The following is a 14,168-nucleotide window of genomic DNA, read 5'->3' as shown; positions in this document are numbered from 1 at the left end:
GTTGCATTGTTTTGAAGTTTTACTAACATTGTGCCAGTTTTAGGGAATGACATCTTCCCAAGTCAAGAGTTTCTGATCCGCTCCGCTCCACATAAACCCTTGACCGAATAGGCTAAGTTTGACGGGGTTTGCTGTCACGCCATCTAGTGAGATTACATATTTTGAACTCTCCTGACCTCTGCTATTAGCCAATCAGAGTAAACGAATTGAACAGCGAATTCGAGATAATATTGGTAGTCGGTAATGAATTCAATATAACTCAACTACAAAACTGAGACAAACCTTTAAAAGGGCTATCTAATGAAAAATATGTTATCCTTGGGACTAAAACTGACGTGTTTTTCTGTTTACTATGTATTTTCAGTTTAAATAAAACAATGATTTTGATTGGTTCATGAAAACTTGCATGAGGCCATTCAGAGAACGCATTTCCAACCCCGTCAAACTTAGCCTATTCGGTCAAGGGTTTATGTGGAGCGGAGCGGATCAGAAACTCTTGACTTGGGAAGATGAGGGAATGAGAGTGATTCCCCTTTGATGTGTTTGTTTTCTCTATTTAAGCAGAAGAAATTTGAGGCTGACCAGGATCCTGAAGTAAGGAGCAGTCCCTCTCCCATTTAACAGCATTTATGAGGGGAAAGTAGGGGTAAGATTCATACTTGATCTATTTGCACCTTTTGCTAATATTTTGGCTTTCCAATTGATGTTGGCTTTGACCTCTTGACTTTGAATTTACAGGAAGCAGAGATGGCCACCTCTGACAGTCAGTCTGGAGTGTTTCCTGCTGCATTCAGAAGGTAAGGGATGTATAGTAGTTGTAAGTAGTGTAACTTAGGTGTTTCTTAGTGATTTGTTTGGTTTGTATAGTGTTTCCATTAGGTGCAGTTGTGTTGTAGTTTGAGTTAGTTAGTTGGCTTTAGTTATTAGACAGCTTAGAGTTCTTTAGGAGTGTAGGTTATTATTGTAATTAAGGTATTTGTTAGTTAGTGCATGATAAGTGCTTGTGGTGGATATAGGTTTGCATGATTAACACCCTAACAAGCAGGGTTCTCCATGAGCTGTCTTACTATGTTGGTCATGAACAGTAAAATGTTCTCCGACACAGTAAAGATTCATATTTTATCTAAGCGACACATTAAAAATTTTGCTGACACAGTAAGATATGTGATAATAAGAAAATCGAAAAATACAAATTCTCTCTATCTAAAACATAAATAATCAAACAATTCTACCGTCTTTCAATTCTAAAAGGTATCTAGAGCACTTAATTACGGTTTCACCTTGCCTAATCAATTATTTCCTAGACCCTCGCCAGATATTACAGTACATGAAGGATGAAATACAAATAATTGGTTTTCATACTTTCATTTAACAGTTAATTCAGGTACTAGTAGTTGCAATTAAAGTACATTTTCTGTATATAGTATAGAGCCATGGCTCTAAAATTATGTTGGCACTGTAAATCAAACATTTAACTCCATACGGAAATCATTTACTTGACATAAATAATAATTTAAATTTTCAAGGAACTTTTAAAAGTATTATACTATTCTGAAGATTCGTTTTTTGCAATTTGCTAATTTGATAAAAAAAAAGTGATGAAAAAATTACCACAAATTTGCGTTAAAAATGGTAAGTAGTTCAAATTTATCAACCAGAATTTCCTCTGCATTTCACATTTTTTTTTTAAAGTGTGTGCATGTATTCTGAAGTAATTATAATGATTAGAGATTCAGTTGCGAATTTGATCGCGAAAATACCGTGAAATTTTAGTGCTTTGCGTAATCTCTGCAACACAGTATAATTTCAAGCGATGGAGAACCCTGCACAAGTAACAAGCTACTAAAACTACTAACGTCTGCTAAATGTTGTGTGACGCGTCTAGTGTGTTGGTGTTAGTGTCTGTGTGCTTGTCACCTCTCGCTTTCAGCCATCACCGCTGGCTAGCAGCAATGTGAAAAGGGAAGGAATTTTTACGTCTTCCCCTGCCAGTACATAGCCTCTCCACAACAAGTCCTATGCGATGCCTCCACGTGGAAGCAGATGGATGCTGGGCACCATTCGGTCCCAGGCTAAGTTCGCAAGGGCGCACAGGAAGATGAGTCTCAAAAGCATCTTATCTAGGAAAGAAAACTGATCACAACGCACATTAAGCAAGAAACTCGATATAAGCTTAAGTGCTCAATATTTTAAAAAGAAGTAAACATTTGTCCATTGTCTGTCTTTATCATCGTTTTAAAATTTCACATTTTCATATTCTTCAGTTCTTTAAAACTACTGGGCCAAATGAAACAAAACTCAGCACATAGTATCCTTGGGTAAATAGGATTCAAGTTTATTCAACTGAAGGCTCACACCCTCTTTAAAGGAAAGGTTATTACATTGTTCAAATAAGTGAGAAATTAGTGACATCAAGAGGTGTATTTTTTAGACATGAATGCCCCCCATTGTATATAACTAATGCGGCACAAAAAATTGTACTAGTTTGTGAAGTTTGATGAGAATATCTTAAACATTTTCTTTAAAATTGAAACTCATATCTAAGAAATTGGACATAAGTAAAAAATTTTCACTAAATATTGTACAAGTGTTGCATATATAAAAATATCTTAAATTGTTTCTTTAAAACTAAGGCAAAATAAAGAGAAGGGAGGTCAAGGTCACAGGAAAGTGCCAGGTGATAAGTTTTTAGGGTATTGAAAATTTGAGCTCACTGATTTGTATCAGCCTATTAGGTTTAATAAAAATATCTTGAATGATTTATTGAAAACTGTACTTAACACTTATTTAAGAAAAGAGAGGTCTAGGTCAAAGGAATGATTGTAGTCAAAGACTGACATGATAAAGACAGAACCACTATAAGGACAAGAAACCTGACACTTGTAGAATCATTTGCAGGTAGTGTACTGTAGATCACTAAATTTTCGCGACACCTTATTTTCGTGAGATAGTTATTGACTCTTTATTAGCGAGACATAATTTTCACGAACTGTTGTTATTCCTCTATATAATCATAAGGAGTACTTTTATACGCGAGAATGAAATTTTTGCGAGCTCATTGTCTCGCGTAATTACGCGAAAATAAAGTTCTCATGAATAAAAAGTGATTTACAGTATATCAAAATTATTCAAATCAAGACCCCCATAATAGGGTGGGGCCAGAATGGGTGATCAAAATTATACAAAGGAACATCAAAAAAAAATTGAATTTTTTTTTCTCAAGAACAATTAACATAGTTACAATAAGTCAAATTGATATGGAATCATCCTTGGGTAATGAAGACTTCAATTTGTTCAAATCATGACCCCAGGGGAAGGTTGCATGGGGCCACGAGTGGACAGTCCAAGTTTTACATTGGAATTAATTGGAAAAAAAGCTTTAAAAATCTTCTCAAGAACAACAATGTCATGACTGGTCATGTTTTTGGTAGCATCTTCAGATTGTGTACATTTAAGTTTGTTCAAATAATAACTCCCATGATAGGGTTAGGGGATAAAAAATTACATAGGAATATAAAGAAAAAATGTTCTCAAGAGAAGCCATGTTAAGTTATATTATTAGGGAAGCATCCTTACGTATTGTGTATTCACATTTGTTGAAATCTTGGTCCGAGGGTGTAGGGAGGGGCCACAGTGTGGATGAAATTTTTACAAAGGAATCTATGAAAAAACCTTCAAAAATCTGTTCTAGCACAGCTAAATCATTGTACATGTAATTGATATGAAAACATCCTCAGGTGGTTTAAAATTCAAGTACCCCCCCCCTTCTGCCCTCCTCCTTCTTTATTTAAACTTTGCAATACTGAACTGCTGTGTGCTTTTAGTAGCCAATGTGCTCAGGCAAGCATATTGCCCATTGGTTGCTAGTGTACTGAATCTTCTCACTTAATATAAAGTGCAAGTGACCCCCTTTGGTGTCCCTGTTTTCTCTATTTAAGCAGAAGAAAGTTAAGGCTGACCAGGATCCTGAAGTGAGGAGCCCTCTCCATATTGAACTGTTTCATGTGAAAGCATGGTAAGATCAAACTTTACTTCTTGCACCCTTTCCTATCTCTCTGCTTGCCAATTTATGTTGGCTGTACTAAGCTTAAACCTCTTGAAATTCAATTGACAGGATTACAATAGAGGACCGAGACCAATTAATAAAAGAAGAGTCCTTTTCCTGTCTGCATTTTACAGGCAACATTTTCTAAAGTGGTAAGTAACAAGCTTGTTGTAAAAGCTTTTCACTTGATATGAAGTGCAAGGGTTCCCCCTCTGATGTCTCTGCTTTATCTTTTATATCAGGGGAAGATAACAAGTGATCCGGAATTCTTAGGAAGGAGGAGTCCCTCTCCCATTCCACTACAGTCACGAGAAGAATGCACAGTAAGATTTAGGCTTTGCTTCTTAATTATTTTTTACCTAATGAACATCATCAGGACCCACTATTTTCATCGAAGAGTCTTGTATGAAGTGTTAAATAATTTTTTTAACATTCACTTGAAATTTTGTGATTTTTACATTGCATTGAATTATCGCTTATCTTCTCTCCATTATGTATTTTGAAGGACTTTGACAAAGGAAGAGGGAAAAGACCAGTGCTGACCAAGAGAAGAAGAAGAGTCCATTGCCAAGCTTTGTCCTGCAGCTACTATCTGATTAAGGAGTGAGTAAAATGATCTTTTCGGCAATTTTCAAATTTTTCCCTGTACTTGTTATTGAAGTTTGTTCAAATCATGGGTCCATGTTACTGGCAATAAAACTGAAGCATCCCAAAGATGCATTGATTCAAATTATGTTACATTGTGATCCCTTGGGGCTAAGCGAAAATTTGAATTAAGATTTTTTTCTTCTGATACCAAGGTCAAGGTGAACATTTTGGCACAAGGTCTTCTCCATCATTTTTAATGATCTTTGGATTTTCTTTGATTACAGGCAGATGAGACTGACCTCAAATTGTCAACAAGACCTCAGAGAGTACGGACTTCTTACTGTGTACCCTAAATTGATGGTAAGAAAGTTGTCAAGCTCAAGGTTTTTCATTATGTGAATTAGAATAGATTTTATTACTCTGATTTCTTGGGACTCCTATAGTGTCTTTTTCTGTTAAGAGGTAGGGGTTTATGCTGGCATTGATCCTGTTTCCAAAAGCAGCTCGCCATGATTTAGAAAGACTCCAAAGAAATCAACTAGAACCTGAACATAAAGGTAATGCCATCTTTGAAAAATTGTTTTGGTTGTTCTCTCCCAACCGACTAGCTACATGTAAAAAAAACCCAACTCAAAACTTTTTAACCTTCAAGAAGCATATTAATTTTTTTGTACTCTGGACATAGAATAAAAAAATAGCTTTGAAATTGAAATTTTCTGAGAAAAAAAATGTCTCACCTATCTACCGCCCCAATATTTTCAGACCAATCAGGAGAGGGAAACTAACAATTTTTTAAAGATGGCCTAAGATACAAGCTCTATAAACTCCATTCTACTGTGTGAAAATATGTTTAAAAGCTCTTTCATTTATATAATAAAAGAGCAAGAACCACTTTGGGCCTTATTCATATAGAGCACAACCTCTGATCCAAAATATGCTAATACACAATGAAAGATTTGTTTCTGAGGATCAAAAAACAGTTTTATTTTTTTATCGTTGGCTGTGCTCATATTTTAATTCTTTGCTGAAGGTAGTCAAATAAGCATATTTTCTGCAAATTTTAAGAACATGGCAATTTCTCAAAGCTTGTTTTCCAATATCTTTATTTTTAAAAAAGAAATTTTCTTCCAGGAAATGAAAGCACCAAGTGTCTACTTTATTTTGATATATGAAATGGAGAAAAAGGGTGATACTTTTTAATTGATTGATATAAGTCCAGGGTCATATTATGCATTTTAAAAGTGAACCGAGCTCTTTATAAATATTTTTGTTAATCCCTCATGATTTTTTTCTTTACAGATAGACTGCCATCAATATATTGTCTGAAGACAAATAAGCTTCAACAATAGTGCACAGAGTAAGGTTTGGATGCAGCCTGATGTAGTCGTAATGAAGAAACTAAAAAGTCAGGACTCATCAGAACTTTTTACATCCTTTTCTTCAAATTGGACACAATAGATACTCAGTAGCTAAACTTAGAGTTCAATGGACAGTGCTGATGAGTTCTTATTAACAAAGTGATCAAACACATAGACTTAAGTCACAGAATTCAATGGACCATACTGAGTACATTGTTATCAATAAAGTGATGGACACTTTATTAGCTAAACTCAGAGAATCAATTGGACCATGCTCAACGTACATTATTGTTAACAAAGTGATGGACACATTAAATAGATAAACTCACAAAAAAATGTACAATAACAATGTTTAATTTGTGGTTATTGGACCATGCTGAGTACATTGTTATCTACAAAGTGACGGACACACTAAAGAGCTCAACTCATGGAATTCAATGGACCTTGCTGAGTATGTGGTTATAAATAAAATATTGGACATGCTATGAACTAGCTAAACTCATAGAATTCAATGGATGGTGCTGAGTTCATTAACAAATAAATTCATCTGACCTTAAATATGGATATATGCTCTGCTCCTGATTTGTATTGTTTTAATGAATTTTGAAGCTTGAATCCATATTTCATGTGTTCCTTACAGTAACTTGCAAAATATCACCACCACAATTAACATCAAATGGAACTGAATGCATTTTTAAATAAAAATGCTGTATAGACTTTGCTTTGTATATATATTTTCATGCTATGCTCAATGTGCAACTAAAATACACTAGTTTTTGCTGATATTAAAGCATGACTATCGAAGTTAAAAAAACAAACAAGATTTTGTTTGTAAAATACTTAATGTCCCCGATGGAAATATAACACAATTCTGAAGTTTTTCAAATGTAGGTCAAAACTCACAGTGAAGTCACATGATAAAACAAGATGAATTTGTGAAAAACTATGTGCCCGGTGGCAACGAAGATTAAAAAAATTAGCTATTTTCAGCAGATAGGTCACAGTCAAGGTCACAAGGTCATTGACCTTGGTGTCGTTTAAAAGGCTTAATGAGTGGAGTATGCATACCAAATATGAAGTTTCTATCTTTATTAGTTCAAAAGTTATGACAAAGGTTAAAGTTTGAAGACAAAAAAAGCTATTTTCAGCATAAAGGTCACTGTCAAGGTCACAAGGTCATTGACATCGGTGTTATTGGAAAGAGCTTGATTAGTAGAGTATGCATACCAAACATGAAGTCTTGATCTTTCATGGTTCAAAAGTTACGGTGAAGGTTAAAGTTTGCAGAAAAAGCTAATTTTAGCATATAGGTCACAGTCAAGGACACAATGTCATTGATCTTGTTGTCATTTGAAAGAACTTTATTAATGGAGAATGCATACTAAATATGAAGTTTCCATCTTTCATGGTTCAAAAGTTATGACGAAGGATAAAGTTTGTTGACAGACAGACAGGACAAAAACAATATACTGTGAAATCACTAATTTTCGTGGGGGTTAATTTTCGTTGTTTTCGAGGCATGGAGAGACCCACGAATTCTTGACCATCAGAAAATTTACATTCTATATGCATTATTACTAAACATACTCCTACCACGAAATTAAATCCCCACGAACCAATATTATTTCCGCAAACCTCGAAAGTTTGTCTCCTCGAAAATATGTGATTTCACAGTACGCCCCGGATTTATCAATACGGGCGCATAAAAGTTCTGTACCAATGGAAAGGTCTTGTCATAATGAACACTCGCGTCAAATATAAAAAGCCTAATTACACTTGATAGGGCAATAGTTATATGGGCTAGGTAACAGATAGACAGACAGACAGGACGAAAACAATCTACATTGTACCACCGGAATCTCTCAATCCCGGTGCATAAAAAAGATGTTCCATCTCATCGTTATTTATATATGCATGATGCATTCTCAATTAAAATTAATGCTTAACATTGAATTAAACTTTCTTTGTCATGCAATTAAACTTGAGTTCTCACCGAGTCCAAAAACAGGCTCCCGTTAGTATAATGGAACCTGGATGGATTTATCCCCCTATAACTCTGTAATATCTCTCATATTAATACCCCCCCCCAATCCTGTGGGGAGGTTGAGGGTTAAACTATTTACATGATTTTTAAAAATATATCAATATGTGGAATTTTTTACTCTGTTGTAATGGGGAAAAATATGGGGGTTCGACAGGCTTTGAATGATCAATTTAAATTATTCACAGGCACTTGACGTTACTTATTTTTTTTTAATTATTCACAGGCACCTGGCGTTACTTATTTTACTTTTAATGAAAAATGTATACACCCCTACCTTATAATATGTTAGGTAGCCTAGGGGTGTATTTATTTTTAAAAGAAAAAAAGGTAACGGCAGGTGCCCGTGAAATTATTGTAGCATTTGCTTTTAACTGTAAAAGATAGGTTCAGAAAAGGTGTATTATAAAGTTAAACCCCTTTCAAAATTATGTGCTTATGATTACATCTGACATACATAAAATATAAAAATGTCAATACGTATATATATATATATATATATATATATATATATATATATATATATATATATATATATATATATATATATATATATATATATATATATATATATATATATATATATATATATATATATATTCTTGATAATGAGAGATTAATTCCTGCCAGTCTGCTTTGAAAAAAAATTGAAAAAATATATAGCTGAATTATTTAATAATGCACAAATTTAGAGTCATTGACAAAACAAAAATTTCGTGGGTAGGTCTCTTACTCATGCTTCTAAGTAAATTCTTTTGTAAGAATGGCCTTTTTTAATTATTGTCATCTCGATGATCAACATGATCAACCGGTAAATGCAACCGAGTCACACTGTGCAAAGCGGGACAACTCTGTCTGTCTTGAAACTAAAAAAAGACAGAGGTGTTCCGATTGATCTTGAACTCTTCAATGAAGGGAAAACGAAATTTGCGGGAAAATTGTAAACAACAGACGAAAATAAGGTATATATTTCTATTTCATCAGATTTCATTGATATCATTATCCATTTTTGTCTCACGTGTAAAGGTATTGGGCTGATTAAAGAAGAACTATCTTTTTGACGTTGCGATATTGCTGATTTCGAATTTACTCGGACATTTTCTATACAGTAGACCGAGTATTTTCGGATGTAGCACTAGCAAGCATGGCACGAGGTTGGCAGTTCAATAACTGGGCTATCAGTGTTCTACAACAAATAAAGAATCCGGTCAATATTAAATGTGTCTTGGTCAAAACAGGACTTAAAGAGTTGTAAAATTATAGAAACATCCACATGATCAATTATATGTGTATATTTAAAAATAATAAAAATATAAATGCACATATGTTTTGCACAACAACCCATGTCTACATATGAAACTTAAAAATGCCACCAATATATACTAGTATACATGTATACTTAATGGTAAAATATTGCTCATATGTTGTATTCTGTCTATTACATTATCATATGTTTAATTGTAATTATGTATGTTAAATGCTTATGGTCAATGGGCCCTACTATAAGTACTTTGGTAATAAATTCTATTCTATACTGATAAACAGCTCACATGCAGATAATTTGTTAGTTGCAGAACTGTAGCTTTCTGTCTGAGAAAATTTGGACAGATAAAGCAGAGAACTACAGATCCATATTAAAAACTATCTATATGATAAATCTATTGGTTTACTCAGATATTCCTCATGGTTTTAAAGAAGCTCCTTACCCTGGTTCTCCTTACCAGACCCAGTCAAGTTCTGCTGGGAATGAAGAAAAGAGGGTTTGGTAAAGGAAGATGGAATGGATTTGGGGGAAAGGTGGAGAAAGGAGAAACCATTTTAGAGGCTGCAAAAAGGTAGGAATCAGTGTTTGTTTTTTGTTTGTTTACAGCATTTGCGTGTGTAACTTTTTTAGAAACAGTTCCTTTGAATTGAGGGTTTACCAGTGAATGTTTTTTTTGTAATTTTTCCCTTTACCATTATAAAAAAAATTGATCCATTTTTGTGTAAGAAAAACTTTGCATAAGTGATGTAGCTGCAGATCTGTATCATTATGGTTTTAGATAAGATGGTGGAACATTAACTGGCAATATTAGAAATATGCAGCTTACGTCATTTCTATCTGTTACAATCAAATCATTCAATGATAGACAATGAAATGGGCAGGTACAATTCGAAGCAGACGTAAGGAAAACGTAAGATTGAAATTCGACCTTACATTCAAAAATTGCACCTTTTTTGCATTATTGGATCTGTAGCATTATAGTCAAAGACAAATACTGGTATATAAAGCCATAACGCTACAGATCTGCAGCTAAAGTTGATGTAGGAAGTGTTGCTGATTTCTGGAAAAATCTAAGAAGACACACATATTTTACAAGCATTACTTTTATTTCTTTAAGAGAACTTTTTGAAGAATCAAGTCTGAAATCAGACAGTTTGACAAAGATTGGAACAATTGATTTTGAATTTGTTGGTGATCCACAAATATTAGAAGTCCACATTTTCACTTCAACTGAATTTGAGGGAGAACCAACAGAAAGCCCAGGTATGCAATGATTTGACTGAATGTTTTTTTAAAATATGCAATTGAAGATGTGCTAGGGAAGTAAAGCAAAATTTTGTTCCCTTAAACTTGATAGGACCTAGAAAGTTAAAACTTCCTGGGATTCGAGGTATCGAGGGTAAAATTCTTAAAGAAAAAGTGGTTGGGACTTCAAAATCACTTTTACAAATCCGTAGTATTTAAGATATCTGTGTTTGAAATATCTAAGGTAAATTATATTATCTTTTACTGGCCAAGGTTTAAACTCAAGAAGGAATAAATTTACTTGATGCAAATTTTAAAACCAATGTTTTAATCTGAAGAGGGAAGGAATTTATTTGGATCAAATTTTAAGGTCACCTGATTCATTTAGATGACCTTTTGCTATCATTCACAAATTTAAGAGTAAGCAAGGTTCGTCTGTGAAACTAGTGCACATGAATCCTAATTGGGTAAAATGCATCTATCCCAACGAAATTGTGAAATTTTTAACATTTATGTGCCTTTTTAATATAAAAAAATCTTAATGTGCCCTTCAAGTTCATTACTGATATTAATAATTGCACAAGCATCTTTGAAACCTTCCTTTTTTTCTGGAAAACTAGCAAGCAAACATTTTAACTGATAAAGTGTATTTATGAGAATGAGCAAATGAGCCCCCCACCCTTTTGTGAAATCCATGACTAATTTGCAAACAGGGTCTAGGTCCTTGGTTTGGACTAAGTCTTCTTTTCTCAAAAATCTTTTACTGCTTATAATAAGATGCACAGCAGGATTTTTTTTCCCTTGATAACGATGAACAATTAGTGCTCAAATTATGATTCTCTACTGAAGGTTTTAGGTCCCAGAGTGGGAATTGAAATATTACTGAAAATGCTTAATTTTATAGAAAATCATCACCTTCTGACATATATGGTAAAGTAATGAAGTTAAAGACTTGTGTTTTCTCCATTTTAAACATTCTGGAATTTTATTTTTCCTTTGGTGTTCTTCAGAGATGAGGCCTAAGTGGTTTAATGTTGAGGACATTCCTTTTGACACTATGTGGCCAGACGACATCCTCTGGTTTCCACTGTTTTTAAGCGGGACAAAATTCCGAGGATATTTTCTTTTTGAAGGACACGATAAATTTCTCAATTATACACTTGATGAAGTGGATGAACTGCCAACTTAGTTGGAGTATACGTGTGTGATGAAATTTTTTTTAAAACAAATTTTAGTTAGAGAACTCTGCTCGGACTCAGTTGTTTTACCTATGTTATGGTATTACTTATGTAGATAAAAGTATAGTCTTATATTAGTGGACATTTTTATATCATGCTTTGTAGAGAAAAAAAAACCTGTTACTTTGTTTTAAAATGTGGTTTTCCTCCTGTTTTTGCAATTTTTATATTAAAAAACTACTACTGTGGTATATTGCAAAGCAGCAATTCAAACATTAACACAATGAAGAATTTCATATACATTGTATGTCATACAAGGTTTAATTGGATACGTTTTGTTGTACATGTGATCTCAATATAGAGGGTAAATGGGAGACAAACTGTTCTTTTATAAAATAGTGAAGTAACTTTGGTATGAATGGTATTCATCTCATTATATGTATCATGTATGATAATAAATCTTGTAAAATAATATTTGCAGTCATCTTTTAATAACTGGTATTTGATTCCTGAACATGCTGGTACCTCTACCACTATAACTTAATTGAGTAAATGCCATGCAACTCCATTCTAAAGGTGCAACATTAAATCATGTTTTTTGAATCAAAATAATTTGTTACCCTTAGCAATTGAAAAGCTAAGTATCTTATTAAATCACAATTTCCAAATTGTTCATTTGCTGTTTATTTTGTTTGATACAGCTATTGAATGTAGGTTTTAAGTGGGTGACCTATTGTTGATTTACAACTTTGATGAACCTATTGCAATGTTTTAATACTGCTTTCTTATGGTAAACTAATGAAGTTTAAAAAGATGTGTTTTCTCCATTTTAAAATTCTGGATATGGTATATTGACATTGTAATAAATAAAGTGTCTTTGAGTCATTAGCTGGGATTTCTTAGCAGTACAATTCGTACATGTAAAACAAGTATGTCATTATTATCAAACAGATAAACTATTTGCTTCACCTTGCAGGGAGGAAAATTTTGCTTGTGTTTGAAAAGAACGCATACTTTACAAAATTAGAAATGCATAGAAAGAGCTAGGATCACTTCATGCTTAAAATGGCCCTATAGAAATACCAATTTATGGACTAACATTCTATGTTCTATTTCAAACATCAAGATAAAGTAGAGACTGCTTTCATTTCCAGTTAAAAATTTTCTCTGGAAACATTATAGGAAAACATGCTCTATGAAATTTCAATGTTCTTGTAATTGCATTTTTAAGAAAAACTGGTATAGTCGAGTACTTTCAGAGATAAAAAATAATGTGAGCACAATCCTTGATCCAAAAAATGAAACGTGTCTTGGAATCCTCAGAAACAGTTCTAACATTTGATCATTACAAATTTAAAGATCAGAGGTTGTGCTCTATATGAAATATTGGAAAATAGCTTCAAAAATCCGCTGTTTTAGTAGCATTTTTCAGGTTATGAAGAAAGTGATGCCAATCATGACATCATACTGCATTTACTTTACTAGCAAGAAACATATGTCATTTTTGATAGTTTCTCAATTTGCCAAAGGTCTAAATGATATTCAATGCATTGTCAACTGAAACTAAGCAGTTTCAATTTTTTAGAAGTTTACAGGGCCAAAAAATGCCATAAGTGAACCTTGTTCTTTATAATTGGGAAAAAAGAAATACTTCTGGGTTGAGTAACTAATGTTATATTACTCACTGTCTAATGATAATAACATGTCAGAATTGAAAAAAAGGAAAAAAATTCTTTTGTTTCTAATTTACAAATGTATGCTAAGGAAGTTATAAATAAAGTCTATTCCACTTCTAACACTAAGCTTGGTGGAATCCAGACATACAGCCTCGAGAATAATCCACTTTTCCACATCCATAACAAGTCTGCAAGTTAAAAAGAATCCAAAATATATTATCAAACAGAATACATATAAACAATTAATAAAAAATGTCAATCCTGTTATACATGAAGAACATAAAAGTTAGCTTACCCCCTGTTATTCCAAGTAGTTGAAAAGCATGAAAAATAAAATTTGAAAAATTATGAACTGCATGTAGGATAATGCATGTACATATTTTTGAGGTACTAGATGATTGAATGATTCATTGATAAAGTAAAGTTAAAATACTTACACCCTGTTTTCGTAGATGGAGATCAATCAGTTGTGAAATGAAAGAGAATAAAAAAGTAAATGTCATAAATATTGAAATTCTTGTTTTGCTGTCACAGAATCTTTATATAAACGTGTTATTAAAGAAAAATCTTCAGAAACTTTAAATAAAGTAAAAAAAAAAAAACTCTTCACATAAAGGATAAAAATTGAAGTAAGGTATCACTACTTACAAATACTTGGACCTGAAAGTTTAAAAATCTTATTTCAATAAAGCATTTCGTTTACAGGTAATTTATGAAGATCAGTTTACTAAAGCATTACTGTTTCTAAGCTTTTTTCAATAAGCTTTTAATTC

The 14,168-nt window shown here is 33.0% G+C and overlaps 1 protein-coding gene across 1 annotated transcript; it reads left to right on the top strand.

The window, feature by feature from the left end:
* Positions 1 to 8,898: 8,898 nt before the first annotated feature.
* LOC134231185 (oxidized purine nucleoside triphosphate hydrolase-like) lies at positions 8,899 to 11,750 on the top strand. The gene is made up of 4 exons (XM_062713107.1): positions 8,899 to 8,994; positions 9,707 to 9,867; positions 10,414 to 10,559; positions 11,552 to 11,750. Exons 2-4 carry the CDS (start codon positions 9,716 to 9,718, stop codon positions 11,728 to 11,730), a joined length of 477 nt encoding a protein of 158 aa, XP_062569091.1. The 5' UTR covers positions 8,899 to 8,994; positions 9,707 to 9,715; the 3' UTR covers positions 11,731 to 11,750.
* The last annotated feature ends 2,418 nt before the right edge of the window (positions 11,751 to 14,168 follow it).

Source organism: Saccostrea cucullata, unplaced genomic scaffold (genome assembly GCF_032062105.1).
Source record: "Saccostrea cucullata isolate Sc308-1 unplaced genomic scaffold, CSIRO_AGI_Scuc_v1 ctg7982, whole genome shotgun sequence".
Taxonomy (NCBI): Eukaryota; Metazoa; Mollusca; class Bivalvia; order Ostreida; family Ostreidae; genus Saccostrea; species Saccostrea cuccullata.
This window is presented reverse-complemented; position numbering and strand designations above follow the sequence as displayed.

Coding starts and splice junctions, on each gene's coding strand:
- LOC134231185 (XM_062713107.1), top strand. CDS start 9,716: ATGGTTTTAAAGAAGCTCCTTACCCTGGTTCTCCTTACCAGACCCAGT. Junction 9,868..10,413: donor ATTTTAGAGGCTGCAAAAAG/GTAGGAATCAGT, acceptor TATTTCTTTAAG/AGAACTTTTTGAAGAATCAA. Junction 10,560..11,551: donor AGAACCAACAGAAAGCCCAG/GTATGCAATGAT, acceptor GGTGTTCTTCAG/AGATGAGGCCTAAGTGGTTT.